The sequence below is a fragment of the Vigna unguiculata genome, chromosome 10 (assembly GCF_004118075.2).
Source record: "Vigna unguiculata cultivar IT97K-499-35 chromosome 10, ASM411807v1, whole genome shotgun sequence".
Taxonomy (NCBI): Eukaryota; Viridiplantae; Streptophyta; class Magnoliopsida; order Fabales; family Fabaceae; genus Vigna; species Vigna unguiculata.
In genome coordinates this window covers 38381271-38396639 of record NC_040288.1, presented here as the reverse complement: position 1 = coordinate 38396639, position 15369 = coordinate 38381271, and the positions used below count along the sequence as shown (strand labels likewise).

The following is a 15369-nucleotide window of genomic DNA, read 5'->3' as shown; positions in this document are numbered from 1 at the left end:
AAAATTAAAAATCCTAAACATTTAGGTTTAGGTTAGTCGTTCCTTCTTTTTCTTCCGTAGTCACGAGGAAGTTCAATATCGTCTTCACTCATCCTGAGAAGTTTACTCCCGTCTTGACTCACCAGCGAAGTTCATCCTCAAAGTTCACTCTCGTCACCCATTCATCTGCATACACTTTACTTCGTTCATCAGCAAATCCTCTTCTCTATTCATCCCCAAATCATAAATCCTAGATCCCTCTCTTCTTTCTTGCGATTGATGGAGATCCCAGAGCACAATGATTGTGGTAGTGTTTGTAGTGATTCTTACCGCTGGATACCTAGGTATCACTGTTGCATTGTTATGTTAGGAGGAGATTGTGATCGAGGCTAGGCACTTCGTGTCAAGAAGGTTGTTGCTTCTATGAAGGTATATTTCATTCTTTCACTGTTTTTTATTTGTCTTTGCTTAGTTGCAGCAATTTTCCCTTCATTAGTTCAGACCTCTTGAAAAGACCAATTAAGGTTTTTGTTTGGCGCTGTGTATTGTATTGACACAAGAATCTTTTGCTGGGTGAGGTGAACAAAAGAAGAAGAACATAGTGAGGTGATGTGTGGAAGGGTAACTTGGTGTCTGATTAATAAACATATTATTTGAGGATTTTATTTGGGGATTTTACGTTAGATACCGTATAGAAAACTTAAAATAGTTTTTATCCTAATTAACTAAACAATATGATAACTTCAAGATCTTATTATATTGATAATAAATTTTAAAGAACATGAAAGGAAGATTTAAAAAATAAGATCTACATATATATATATATATATATATATATAAACTTTTTATATTTTCCCTAAATTTAAATGAGACTATAAACATGAAAATTTTGTTAAATTAAGATTTAAAGGAGTTTAGTTTATTGTGAACTGATTAAAGTTTTGATTTAGTAAATATAATCGATCCTTCATGAGTTTTATGTATTATCTAGTATTAAATAGATAGTTCAACACAAGAAAGTTGTCGATATTGGATTAACCTTTTGAAGATTTATCTAGATTGTTAGATAAAATATGCTTCAATTCATTTAAAGAGCTAATAATTACATCTCATGATAGTTCTAATAAACAAAATATGTGAATATTTTGATGATTTGTGGTTTGTATTAATATTATTATTGTTGTAATTACAACAATATCTTTCTTGATGGGTATGAAAAATGTCGAATTGTTAATATGTATTTTAAAGGAAAAAGTTCTCGGATCTATAATTTTGTAATTTTATTTAAAAAAATAAAAAATCACGTTAAGTTATTTAACGATTAGTCTTGATTTGTTCACGTGTAATTGTTGATTGACAATTTTATAACATGTGATGAGGGTGAAGAGGAAGAGTATACATTGAACTTGATTTAACTGATCTAATGATAAATAAAAAGAATCTTTTATCTCACTCATATTAATATCAAAGTTGATAACACTTTTTAAATGATCTAAGGATGACATCGCATTGGTCAACTTTATCATTGGATTGACGACGTCATTCATAGTTTGCTGAATCTCTTTTACGATTTATTACTTAATTCATGGTTAGAAATATTTATTTAATATCTTTTTAATTTAGATTAGTTTTTAGAAAAAAAAAATTGCTTTTAAAATCTTTTTCAATTTTAAAAATTAGTTATTATGTTAGAATAAAAAAATCAAAGTTAAGATATTGTAAATATTTTATATTCTATTACATTTATTATATATATATAGTATATAAATAAAATAAAATAAAAAATTTCTTTCTCTAATATATTTTTTATATCAATTAAATGTCTCATATATCTAATATTTTTATAATTCTTAAAAATTTCCAACATTTATAATATTTTATATTATAATTATGAAACTCTAATATTTTATATTATAATTCTATAAATCTTAAAATTTTGTAAATTGCATCAAATTCCTTATATGCATGATATCCATAAATAATGTGTATTATATTTGAGACAAATTTAAATTTATATATATATATATATATATATATTAATTAAGAGAAGTATGTATAAAATATGGATATATGAGGGATATGATATAATGGAGGGAAGCATAGGATAAGAGGAGGAGGCCCTCCACATCACACCCATCCATGGGTATTATACCAAAAAGGTCCTACAAAATTAAATAATACCTTACTATATAGGGGCCCACCATTTATGACACGTCATGTCGCAATCTCTCTCTAACTTCCTCTGTCTTCGTGAGTCATGACAGGTAGAAAGATTTCATGTTACAACCTCATTACTCGCTTAAATTAGGCCAACCGTTGAACCCCGCGTATTCTCTCTCCCTTCTCTCTGTCTCTCTCTTCTCTCTTTCTCTCTCCCTTCTCAACTGGATTCGTTCCTCCTCCATTTCTGAGAAGGTGGGGAGAGAGACCGAGAGGAATTTGATCCACCTCCTTCTGGGTCTAATTCCAAAACTCTCTTCAGATTCACCCACCCTTTTGTTTCAATTGTTTAGAACCGTCACACATTTTTACTCTTTTAATTTCTGGGTCCTGAATCGCAAAAACCCTAAGGCCGCCAATTTGGAGGTACGTTCATGTTCCGGACGAACAACAAGAAAACCAGGATTTTGCGCCGGAGCTAATTCGATTGGAAGTTATAGATTCAAAGGGATCCTTTGATTTCATCGGATTATCCCCCGACGCAAAAGGGGGTAGATGCGCAGCAATCCCCCCTAAAACTTGAAGCCTTAATCGAAGATTCGTATTGGTTCTTCAAAACCCATGGATTCAACGTTTTCGCGCTTTGGTTTCTTGATTATTGGCATTTCCATTAGCTTTTATGTCTTTACTGCACAATCCCAGGGACAAAATGGGAGGAGTGGCGCTGAATCAGGATCACCGGCTTTTATGGTGTCCAGACCTCCACCTCCACCCCCGCCCCCACCGCCACCGCCACCACCTCCACCTCCACCTCCACCATCGTCTTCTCCGCCTCCTTCGTCACTTCCTGGGACACGTTTAGTTGCTCCATCGCCCGGATCATTGCCTCCCCTTTCTGACGAGATGGGTGCGCCACAGCCGCAACGTTTCATGCACCACCGCCACCACCACCATGTGCACGCACCGCCACCGCCGCCCAAGCTGAATGCGGGGAAAAAGGTTGGACTTTTGTTTGCTGGCATTGCGGCAATCATGCAAGTTGGCATGGTTGGGTACTTAGTAGTAAAGAGAAGACAACTTTTGAATAGCGATGAGGACAGATACGAGAGCTGTTCTTAAAATAGATTCTTATCAATTCATTTTAATTTATAATTTTAATGGGTTGAAATTCTTTGTTGCGTAATGGTTGGGAGAAGGGGAATATTGGTTGGATTTTACAGAATCTTATGGAAGGAACATGAAAAGGCAAGCACGGAAAGACACCCATGATTTTAGAAATTATTGGAACATGAATTGTGTGCAATTGATGCCATCATTTCGGCCCTTGACGTTACTGTGTATATTGGTACTGCTAGTTCACGTTTCATGCTGTGTTGCCACTTTTTCCCTTAGTTCCATTACATTGGCTTATAATGGAAAGAAAAAGCAGCCCTCATGTACCTTTTTTTTTCTTTCTAATTTGATTTTTTTTCTAACATGTTCAGTGTACAATGATGCTAGGAATCCTTAAAGAATTAACAATGGGAATCTTATATATTCTTTGTTTTTTCTCCTCCATTCAGTGTCTGTTTGTTCGATGTTGTTGTATTCTATTGTCCTTGTGTCTAGAGTTCTCCAGTACTACATTATATTAAAAATGTTGTGATTTGTAATTATGTTCCAACTTCAAATGGAAATATAGAATATTTCGCCTAATGTTTGTCACACCCTTAAACGATTACCCTTTTTCTTCTTTTTCTTGATAGAAATGACGTTCTGCTTTGCCATCTGAAGTAAAATTAACTGCTAACTGGCTTTAAAGAAGACTTTGTGGCATGTTTTTGGGTTTGACATCTTGAATGTGGTTTTAAGAAGTTAACAGTTGTAGCTTCTACGTTCCAAAACTTGATTTCTTACTTCTAAAAGTACTTTCAAACATGTTATCAATTGAACCTTAATTTGGTTGAAACCTCCCAATGTAGTATTATGTCTCGAGATTGTTCATTATATGATTTTAGAATTGTGCCTTTGGAGGATGCCCTTTGTAGGGATAACCTGTCTAGACAATGTACATAATGCTGTTTAACTTGGGATAACCTCTGCTACACATTATATGGTATGTTGCAATTAGATGCCACATAACAAGCATAAATTCGCAAGTTTATCATTTATAGCATCTCTGGTAGTTTGTCTAGCGACATTTTTTGAACTTTGTGACATTGTTTTATTCCCTACTATAGTTACTAAGAAAATGTTTTCAGGTTCCTGTTTCGAAGAATTTTTATATAGAGAGAAGGTAATGGGTGATTTTAGTGCATGCTATCATTTACTACATCTTGTATGTTCTTGGAAGCAGATGACAGTATTATGTTTATATTGATTCTTCTCCATTGCGCTTACAGGTCTTAATAAATCAACCTCATTAAGGGAAACATGGTAGATTTAGAAACTTTCAAAATGTATATGACTAACTTGCATACATAAACTTACTTGCAATGAAGCATCTATAATAGCAACATTCTGCAGTGTCACAAATGTTCATCCTCAATAAACTTGCAAACTACGGTTCACCCCTTGGGATTTGTTCAATTTTGTGAAGAACGATCTTAATAAACTTTTATTCCAGAATTATTGATTGTACTGATGATTGATATGGGTGTACACAGTCTCTCTATAGCAGAATATTCAAGTCACATCCCATCAGCACAACACTAAGAGGAGAGCTCTCGTACACGGTAGTATCTTTTGCCACCAGGTAGATTGTTCATATCCCATTATTCTTCCAATTCAAATATTAAGTGTCTGTTTGATAAACTTTTTCATAAGTATTTTTAAAAGAAGAAAGTATGAAAGAAAAGTTAAAGAAACTTCAGCTTTAAGTTAAAATTTGTTCACAGATAAGTTAATCTGAGTAAGTTCACTCGTATTAGCTAATCCGAAATTAGATTCTTAACTTATGTATTAGTTAGTTTTAGCTTGTGAAGAAGTTTACTGGCTAGGATCTTAGGGACAAAATTTTCTAAAAACACTTCTAAGAGAGAAAAGGATGAAATAAACTTCTCACAAGCTAAAAGTTATCTTTCGGATGTTATCTTGTGCCAACTAGATCAACAATCAATGGTAGCATTTCTATGAAGTAGCAAATGCTTATATACATGAAAAGAAGTTGAAAATTTTGTGAATAGCCTGAAATTTCCTGAATGAATGTTTTGTAGATTTAATATTGCTTTTTGAGCTATGGAAAGGAAGATGATAATGGTGCTTGACGAAAGGCATTTCAATTTGTTTGTCATTCTGGGAGTTTTAATAGTTAAGGTTTTGCGTTTGTTGTTGACGAAACATAAATTGAGTAGGTCGTTTGGTGTTAAAATTGTAGGTAAATGGGTGTTTGATATCATTCATTTCATTCCTTGTTCAACTTGGCACAGAGAGTATCCAAATTCTCTAAAGCATTGCTTCAAATTTCTACTTGACTAGTTCTTCATTCATTTATTGATCCATCAATATAGTATCTTGACTCGAGTAAACAATTTATCACTTTTCCAAATCATTGTCTCAAATTGTTACTCATGTTTTTCTCTCAATTAATGATCCATTTTTGACTCAAATAAATAATTACAGTTATTCTAAAACATTGATTGGCTCATTACTTGTGCAGGTCAGAGAAAATCATTGCACAATGATAAAGCTTATGTTTGCATTTCACTTAGAATTTAGCTCAAAATCACTCCGAAATGTGTAATCAAACATGTGGAAATTGTAGCACTGTGTTTCATTGTAATAATGTTCTGCTATCATCTGTCTTTAAGCATTTTGAGTTTATCCATAAACAGTTTACAAAAAATAAAAATAAGAAGAAAAAACATATATGAACATTAGTTCGTACATTAATTAACTTTAACTGACGAAAAACCTAATTTCAATTTTTTTCTCTTATGAAAAAGTTTGCTCAGATAAACTTTTCTGTTCCAATGTTTTCATTTCCTATTATATTCACATTAACGTTTATGACATTTTGAATTTCCTTCCTAATTACATAACTTCATATTTTAACCTACTTCTTTTATTTTCTAAAATGATATGATTATATGTTTGTACTTGGACTATATAGTACTCTACTGGAACTATGCCCAAGTGACACAAAAAATATAACAACTACAAATTTTGTTATCATGATGTGGCCCAATTTCAGCTGCAATTACAATCCAATTTCGGAGGACTTCAACAAAAGGTAAAAAAAAACTAGGATCAAAAGGAAAAAAAAAAAAAAACTAACTCACATTTGTATATATTGTAAAAATTATAGTGTCAAAATTACTTAAATTCACTTTAAATTCTAATTAATATTCGACAACAAATGTCAAATTGTAAAATATTGCATTAATGAAAACAGTTTTTCTTATCTCACTTATAACATAGTATTCTCAATCAACGTGTCATTGATTTGAGTATAATGATTTTGACACTTCAAATACAATTTTAAATCTCTGAATAGAAAAATGGGATTCGAGGGAAGGAAATTTTCATAAAAATTAGTTATTCATACACAGATACTACTGTGAAAAAAAATGTTTTTAACATTCATTTATGTTTATTTTTTTACATTAAATAAGATGGTAGATTTTTATTTTTTTTTAATAAAATGGAATTCTTCACATCAATTATACTCTTATACTATAAATTAAAAAAGAAAATTTGGAAACTAAGAACTTACTTATTTTCATTGTCACTATTGTATTTGTTTTCAATAAGATGGTTGCAATATCATCCATTTTCTTTTTTGAATGCTATTTCATACTACTCTTACTAGTTTTGTATTTGTATGACGAATGTTGCATTAAATGAAAAATAAAGAAAAAGAAGGGAATCTGTTGTTTGGTCTCTTTTTGTTGAAATTCCTAGAGGTGATGAAAGTGATTGATTTGAGAATTCACGTTTGAAAAGCACTAGTTGCTCTTGATGCTTTAAAAATAAAAGACACAAACACACATTAGAATTCTCTCTTTGTGCAACTTTACCACCAACATAACATGCCACACAATCATCATTTGCTCTCTCAATTCCACAACCCATGCTTCTCTTTCCATCTTTTCATTTATCATTTCTCTTTATGCAACTTCACTACAACATTTTCCCTTTTCCTTAAAATCACACTCTGTTTTTCTTCATCATTAAACAATATTTTTCAGCTCCGATAATGTATTTCATTAATACTATTTGACTCCAAAGCTTCACAATCATGTGATGTTGATAGCTTAGAAAGGTGCATGATGGGTATCTTGGGCCAGTTTTGTTTTTCTCTTCTCCACCACATAAGTAACAAAAGGAACAGTAAAGATACTTAGGATTTTGATTACATGCTTACAGTGATATCTTGTTGCATATAATATTTGAGATTGTTTCAGCCATGCATTCCAATGTTTGTATTTACATGGTATCTTTATGGAAAATCAAGATATATAAAGTAACCACATCCACAGAAAACACTTAATTATTCCATTATTGAATGAATCTAAAAGAAGTTAATTGAGTGTAATTCAGCTTAAAATGAAAACAAGGACGTAGTATATATAAATTGAAAAGAAATGAAGCATTTATAGTTAGTTTTCAAGACATTGGATTGGATAAAGTTGATTTTAGGCTTGAAGTCTCACTCCCTTTCAATTATTGATTCACCTAAAAAATCAGACGACCAACCCAATTTCTGAGATGGTATTGGAATTTACAATTTTGACAAAAATCATTTCACTTGGAATATATCCGAAAGGATATAAAGTTGGGGGCAGGAGTGAACTGTAATTTGCAAATAAGTAAATACCCCTATGGGAAGGGAATAATATGCAGTACAATTGGCACATAGTACTCTTTTGTAGTTTTCCTGTGACTTACTTTTACTTCTTAAAACAACTTTGAACAACTCCAAAATTGCAATTGCAAACACTTTATTTTTACTCCCTACATTGTCGTGTAAGACCATTTAACTTGGATAATGATTGAGGTTAGAAGGTTTGATTAAGGTTTAGCAGTTACCCACGTTTACGGTTCAATGAAACAGAGAAAAAAAAAATCTAATATTCAATGGAAGTAATGATGAAAAGCTTGAAAGCCTGATATGAATCTGCAGTGTCTATACCCTAGTCCATTAGATGAGTAAGAGAGAGTTTGGTTGTTGTTGTTGTTGGAAAGTGTCCTCACTAATAATCCTAATAGTGGTGGTATTGTATGCAAATATTCATTGCACATGTTCCCTACTACTGGGTCCATGCACATAACAAGGTTCAGAAGAAACACAAACATCAGAGCTTATTTGAATTGTCCTTGCTACCACCCATTATAAAGCAGACTGCAGAGCAACTTAATATGCTTTCCAGTCAAACAACATAGTGTGCAAATCTGAGACATGTTTTTTTTTTTTTAACTTTTCTTCAAGGGGAAGAAAGAAGCATATATAAATATCTAGCAAAGCAAAGACACAAATCCTGATGTGGTCCCCCACTTAACACAATAACATCACACCTTTTGTAAAAGAAAATCACCCCAGCCACAAAAAACTGATCTTTATCAACGAGTCTCTCTCTCTCTTGGCCGTATCCACCAGCTCATAATAACAAAAGAAAAAACATCATTCATCTGCCAAGGATAAAGGAGACTACATAAGTACAAATAATTTTATAGGTAAGCATGAAGTGGAATATTAAAAAGGGTATGATAATGAGAGTGGGGAAGCAGCATGATCATTGTTCATTGTTACCGGTTGGGATTCTGGAGTTGGAAGCAAGATCTAGCCAGGAATCTGTGTTCTTTGGTGGCCACTCCCCAAAGAAACGATGAAGGGGTCTCTGGCTTGTTGTCTCAGCTTCTTTCTCTTTGCTTGGCCTTGTTGATTTGAAGTCAGTCCCCAGAACAAAGCAGTGTTGTTGCTCTTGCTGTCTTTGGTTGGTGGCATCATTGATGTTCTGAAAGCTGGAGTTTGAATAGGACTTGTAGGAGCTCATTGATAGTGGTTGATACGAGTCAGTGTAGTTCCTCGCTGTTCCTGAAGCTTCTGGGAAGAAAGCTCTCTCATCCACATCTTCCCTTATTCCATGAACATGCCTGCTTGCAAGAATCATCAGAAAGATTACATCTTGATCTTAATAATTCACAAAAGCAATGAATCAATCACCATATATCATTAGACTCATTTGAAGACCAAAATAAAATGATAAAAGGACAAAGTAGTATTTTTAGAAAACAAACCTGTAATCCTTCTCATCATGAGAATAAGAAGCAGAGTCCATGAACAGCTGGTGGGTAGTGGCATCTTGAGGTGGAAAATCAGAATCTGGGGGTCTAGAGGAGGTTGATTGGGCATAGAAAAAGGGATTGAGAGAAGGGTTTTGGTAGGATTGGGAAAAGGGTTGGGAGTCACAGGGCATAGAAGAGGGCAAAGGAGAGAAAGGGAAAGAGGGTGAAGTTATGGTGGGGTTTGCCAAGGAAAGGTTTCTGGTATAGGATGGGATTGTTTGGGAGGTGTTGGTGGCGGTGGTGCTTGTTGCTGAAGAAACTTCCACAGGCTTTCTTGAACGGTTTCTGCCTCTGTGCATGTGTCTTTCACAGTACTTGGAGTCTGGATATGCTTCCTTTGAGCATCTCCATTTCTTGCCATCTGTTCTTCTGCACCTTCCTGGCTCTGGGTCTACTTTTCTGCCAAATCCCATTTCAAAACATCCCCACCCAACTGCAGCCAGAGTTATGACAACAAACCAGGCTCTAAATTTTATTTGTCCCTCATAAAAAGTAGACATATAATAATAACCACCAGCGTATCTTTCCTTTTTTTTTTAAAAAAAAAAAAAAAGGTTATCCATGGACTCAAAATCGATAGATAGCAGAACTGCAAAAGACTTACTTGGATGATGTGGAAAGAGTCTTGAAGAAATCGAAGAGTCGAGACTTCTTTTAATCGAGTAGATGAGATCTGGTGGGATAGGTGTTCCTGTGACCATGTATTTGAAAACAAGAGCCTGTTGCTCAAGCTCTTGCCACTGAGATGGTGTGAAAGGAGACCTATTCCTGGCACTTGCAGTTGCAGTTGCACTCATCATTGTTTGACAGAAAGAAGAAGGAAGAGTGTGTTTGTTTGTGTGAATAGTGGTGAGGTGAAGTGAAGAAGAGGTGGAAGAAGATATAGGATTTGAAAGAATGAAGTGAAGAGGGATTAATTTTGTTTAGGTGGGGTGATAGTAATTTTTGTGCAGATTCTTCTCCTGTGCATGGATAATAGTAATGGGTGTGATAGTCTGATGATGCTTCTGGCTTTCTGCCACCTCTCTCTATTTCTCTAATGTGCTGGATGGGTGAGTGAGTGAGTCTGCTCTTATAATGACTGCACCTCTGTTGCTTCTGTTTTTTTCTCTGCAGCTGCCTTTGTCTCTGACATCTTTACAGAAATCCATAAACAAATGTACAAAGGAAAGAAGAAAAATTAAAATGAAATGCATGTTAGTCCATGCATCTTTGGTTTTGCTGTCTCCACATCACTCATGGAAAACAGTGCCATCCATCCGATTATGTGAAGTGTAAGCTGCCGAGCAATAGTGGCTGTGCCTATATCAATCTCTTTTGTTTTGCAATCCGAGGGAGGGCATGGCATGGTAACTTTTTGAATAAGAGAAAGTCTCGTACGTGTCGTTTTTAATCTTTTTTGGCCTCACCATGCGTGGCGCTATCTCATTGATAGATTTGGAGGCCAAGGCTAGAGCTGAATCCTGCTTTTTTTGGCCACGGATTGATGCTTTCTCCTTTTTCACATTTTCTCCCACCCCAAAACCCAACCCTCTCTCACTTTCATCACTCCATTCTCGGTTACATTACACTCAATTTCCCCCTCCCGTCTCTCCTCCTTAATCATTTCCACAATCCCACTTCACCAAACTTGATCCTGATTATAAAGCTCATTACTTTCTCAAACCCCTTAATCATGAGAGAAAAGAAGATAAAGTGTTTGAAGAAACTACTGAATGAAAATGCATTAACCTTTTTTGTAGAGTGAAGGTGGAAGTAAAAGACTATCGGGTAGAAGGAGGTTCGGGGTTGTTTGCTTGCAATTGAAAGCACTTGTCTTTCTCTCTCTCTCTCTCTGCCTAGCGCGTTGGCAGGTAGGAGGTGTCAGGAAAGTGCACTCTGAGGTTAAAACTGTTCACACTCTGTTGCTCTGCCCCAAAACACATGCTCCCTCCTCCTTTATTTTCACACACCTAACTGACCCTTTCATTCATTAACCCAAAAATTTCCTCAATTACCTTTCCTTCAGCCCTCCTCTTTCCATTTTTGTGATTTCTGGGCTGTTTCCTCCCTGACTTGGTGCAGCCTTCAAAATATCACCTGAGATAGGAGCCTCTTTCCCTTTGACTGGAATCATATCAGACTACACCCCACCCCCCATTTCAACCTCATTTCAACCACACCATAATCTCTCATTCCTCATCATTATCTCTGTAATTAACTTCTTCCTCTTCACCCACTACTTATTACAATCACAAACCACCTTGCATCTTCCCAACAATTCTATATTATACCGTTCTAGTATATATGTTTCTAACGTTAGTGAATGTAAAGTGTATAATGTTTCCTACTCTACTTACTAGGTAAGATGTGTTTTAGATTCTTCTAATCGAAATCTACTTTAGTTTAGACGTATTTATGTTTTTTAGTGATATAAAATGGATGAATTTAATTTTAATTTTTATAAAAACATGCTTTAGTTTTTCTAAAATTAAAAATATCTAGTTTTGAACTTTTGTATCATATGTGATGTTACTATTTCTTTACATCTTCGATTAAAGATTAAATTTTTTTGTATTCATATATGGGCATTGTGTTCATCTTTTTTATCACTTTTCATGATAAAAAAGTTATAACTATAATTATAAAAATAAATAAAATAATTTTATAATTTAATTATAGATATTTTTATTTATTTTATAAGTAATTTTTTATTATAGGTTTTTATTTTATTTTAAAAGTATTAAATTTAAAAAAAAATCAAATTAGAAAACAATCGTTTAAAAGTAAAATTAGAAAATAAATGTGTATGAATCTCTTTGTAATACCTTTATAATAGTATATAAATAAATATAGATAAAGTTATATCTATGAAACCAAAGTTGCTTGCTTATTTGTAAATAAATAGTAATTTTAAAAGTTTATGTATACGAATATTTATAATGACTAAAAACAAGAGATTTTAAATTCTATGGTGATGAAAAAAATATAAGAATCAAAATCATATTTTAGAGTTTCATGAGAAAGATTATTGTATCTCAATAGTAAATCAACATTTTAATAATCACTTGATAATTGCATCAAAATTACATCGGTTGCATTTATTCACACACTTTTTCACAATTCTAGAGATGGCAACATCACCATAATTTAGTATGATGTTGGTCAATGTTATGTCAATAATGTTTTTTTTCTTTGAAAAAGAAAACAAAAATTACATAGAGTTTTAGCATATATCCTCTGGAGATGAGGTCCTATCTAACCGCCATTTGAGGAAAGAAAAATTATCTTCCATTGTTTGACCTTATCTTCTAAGGTGCGATTTCCAGATTTCACAATGAAAGCTGTCTGAGACATGAGAGTTATATGTTTCACTCAAAATCAAATATATTTTGAAAATCCAATGTGATAATTCAATTAATCCACCCACGTGCCATAAATTCTTATTGAACATGCAAGACTTTGAAGCAGGTATGTAATAATTGCAAAAAAATCTCTATCAATGACCATCAAGAAAGGGAAAAGAATTTATACTTCAATAAGTTTTATGATTTCAACAATTACATTACCTTGTTATTTTTTTCTCCAAATGTTTAATAAAATATAGAATGTGTATGTGTACCTAATTTTTAAAAAGTATTTATATTTGATTTCTGATATTATTATCAGAAACTTGTGTACTAACACTTATGTGTCTTCAATTTTTATTATATTGTTTTGTTTTGGTGAGTTAAATTTTATTTACTCTTATTATTATTTATACTTTTATCTTTTTATTTATCAAGGTATATATTAATTTTAATATATTTTACTATAAATTTATTTATTTTTCATGAGATGTTGTCTAAATTTGATATATTGTTTAAGAGATTTCAAACCATTATAGTTAGAGATGGAAAAAAAAAATACATAGAAAGAGTTTATTAGAAATTATAAACTGATTGCAGCATCAAGAGGGAGAGGATAATTTAAGCTGTGGTTATTTGAAAGATGGGATGAGATGGGCAAAAGAAGATGAGATAAACTATGTTTAAGTAAATTAATGAGTATATTGGAAATAAAAAAAAAATGTAATAAAAAAGGATAATGTATTTATGTATTGTTCTAACTGCATTGATTCTTTGAATTATTCTTTTAATGGGTATAAAATTTATAAGTGTTACAAAATTCAAATATATTTTTGTTTCTTTCTTAACTTTTCAAATGTTTTACTTCATTACCAATTGAAATTTATTGAATTTATTTTTTTACCTTTTAGGAACATTTCAACTTTTACCTATTAAAAAATATCATATACAAAAATACTATTTAAATTTGATATATAATAAAAAAATATCTGTTTTAAAAATAATATACTTAAAATATGCACAAAAGTATATAACTTAGCTGAATTTTTTTTTTTATCAAAGTGATAAAGTTTCATTGCCACAAATTAACTCTGGCAAATGAAAAACAAGTATTAGTTGAATTCAACTATTTTAACTAAACACTAACTACTATTTAGATTAACCGTTTCTAACTAAACACGAGTTATTATTTGAAATGTAGACATTAATCTGGACATAATTTTTTTTTTGGCTAAAATCATAAATATTCTTTGAGCACATCTATTTTTAGTTAGACAACAATGTTAATAGGCCCCAACCACATTGCTAAGATACTTTAATAAACAAAGATTGATTATGATTTTTGCTAATTAAAAGAGGGATATCAAAAATAGTCATTGCAAAAAAATATTGAAAGAAGTTGAGAGAGTAAATTATTGGAGAAAGCATATGAGTATCACCACTATTTTCCCACTGCTCTAGTATTGTTTCTTTCCTCTCAATCTTTCCCACCGCTCTATAAATTTTAACTTTAAATTTACAAAATAATAAAGATTAGACCATACACTCTAACAAAAAAAAATTATATATTATGGTGGTACGGTTTATATATTACATTATTTAGATATCAAGACTTAAATATAACTTAAATATTTCTGTTATTTATTTTATGAAAAAGATATATAATTTGATATTTTCTTTTGATTTATTGATAAGATTCTAGATATATAAATAAAAAACATAATAAATATATTAAATAATTGATGCACTTCTTTCGATAAATTTGAATTACTTCTTTTCGGTAAATTTGAATTATTGATTAATGTATTTCTGTTAATAAATTTGAATTATTGACAAATTTTACCGATAAATTTTAATATTTTAATTACTAGCGAATATAAATTTTAATTACTGACGAAAATATTTATTAATAAAATTTGTTAACAATTATGTAACTTGAAATTCATTGATAAAATTTATAGATAATTTAAAATTTTTGTTACCGACGATTCAATCCGTCGATAAATAGGACAAGAAACTCATCTTAAAAAGATGCGTTGAATCAAAAGAGAAGAAAAGGAATATGAGAAGAAGAAAAGAAAAAGAAAAGGAAAAAGAAAAGAAGAAGAAGAGGAAAAGGGGAGAAGATGTTAGACGCATAGCGGTGGCATGGTTGCAGCGTGGTGGTTGTGCGGCGATGGTGCAAGAACCGACGACGATAACGATGGCAATGACAACGAAAAATTTACCGAGGTGGAGTGGAGGAGGTTTTGGAAGAACAAAAATGAAAAGATAAACCCTAAAAGTAAGAAGAACAAAAAAAAAAAAAGAGGAGGAAGAAGATAAACCAATTCGCGCTATTTACCGACATATTTACCGAATGATTTTTTGATCGGTAATTATTAACGAATTTTAACGACAAAAAATTTTTGTCGGTAATTATCGATATAATTTCTAACCGTAAATTTTACAAACAAAAGTTTTATCAACAAATTTTTGACTGTCAGTAATCTGTCGATAATTTTGCTTTATTGATAAATTTTAAATATACTGACGAATTTTAGCCATCAATAATATTAGTTTTCTTGTAATGAAAATAAACATTAATATAAAAAAATTCCAACATTCATTATTTTATAATCAGTGTTAAAACTTTTTT

General features: G+C 32.0%; 2 protein-coding genes and 1 long non-coding RNA gene across 3 annotated transcripts; 2 read left to right on the top strand and 1 right to left on the bottom strand.

The window, feature by feature from the left end:
• The first annotated feature begins 25 nt into the window (after positions 1-25).
• Positions 26-5966, top strand: LOC114167383. The gene is made up of 3 exons (XR_003600207.1): positions 26-408; positions 4785-4873; positions 5777-5966. It is a non-coding gene; the product is annotated as an uncharacterized LOC114167383 (long non-coding RNA).
• Positions 2069-3834, top strand: LOC114167382 (leucine-rich repeat extensin-like protein 6). The gene has a single exon (XM_028052465.1). The coding sequence runs from the start codon at positions 2761-2763 to the stop codon at positions 3256-3258; it is 498 nt and encodes a 165-aa protein (XP_027908266.1). The 5' UTR covers positions 2069-2760; the 3' UTR covers positions 3259-3834.
• A 2265-nt stretch (positions 5967-8231) lies between the features above and the next one.
• LOC114166369 (growth-regulating factor 5-like) lies at positions 8232-10534 on the bottom strand. The gene is made up of 4 exons (XM_028051088.1): positions 10010-10534; positions 9358-9838; positions 8870-9213; positions 8232-8748 (listed from the first exon to the last, which is right to left on the bottom strand). The coding sequence occupies exons 1-4, from the start codon at positions 10203-10205 to the stop codon at positions 8741-8743; spliced, it is 1029 nt and encodes a 342-aa protein (XP_027906889.1). The 5' UTR covers positions 10206-10534; the 3' UTR covers positions 8232-8740.
• Between the last annotated feature and the right edge of the window lie 4835 nt (positions 10535-15369).

What these genes read in the sequence shown, in the direction of transcription:
- LOC114166369 (XM_028051088.1), bottom strand. Translation starts at nt 10,205, where the DNA reads ATGATGAGTGCAACTGCAACTGCAAGTGCCAGGAATAGGTCTCCTTTC. An exon ending in ACTCTTTCCACATCATCCAA is followed by an intron (nt 9,839 to 10,009) that starts GTAAGTCTTTTG and finishes CTCTGGCTGCAG; the next exon opens with TTGGGTGGGGATGTTTTGAA. An exon ending in CATGATGAGAAGGATTACAG is followed by an intron (nt 9,214 to 9,357) that starts GTTTGTTTTCTA and finishes TCTTGCAAGCAG; the next exon opens with GCATGTTCATGGAATAAGGG.
- LOC114167382 (XM_028052465.1), top strand. Translation starts at nt 2,761, where the DNA reads ATGGATTCAACGTTTTCGCGCTTTGGTTTCTTGATTATTGGCATTTCC.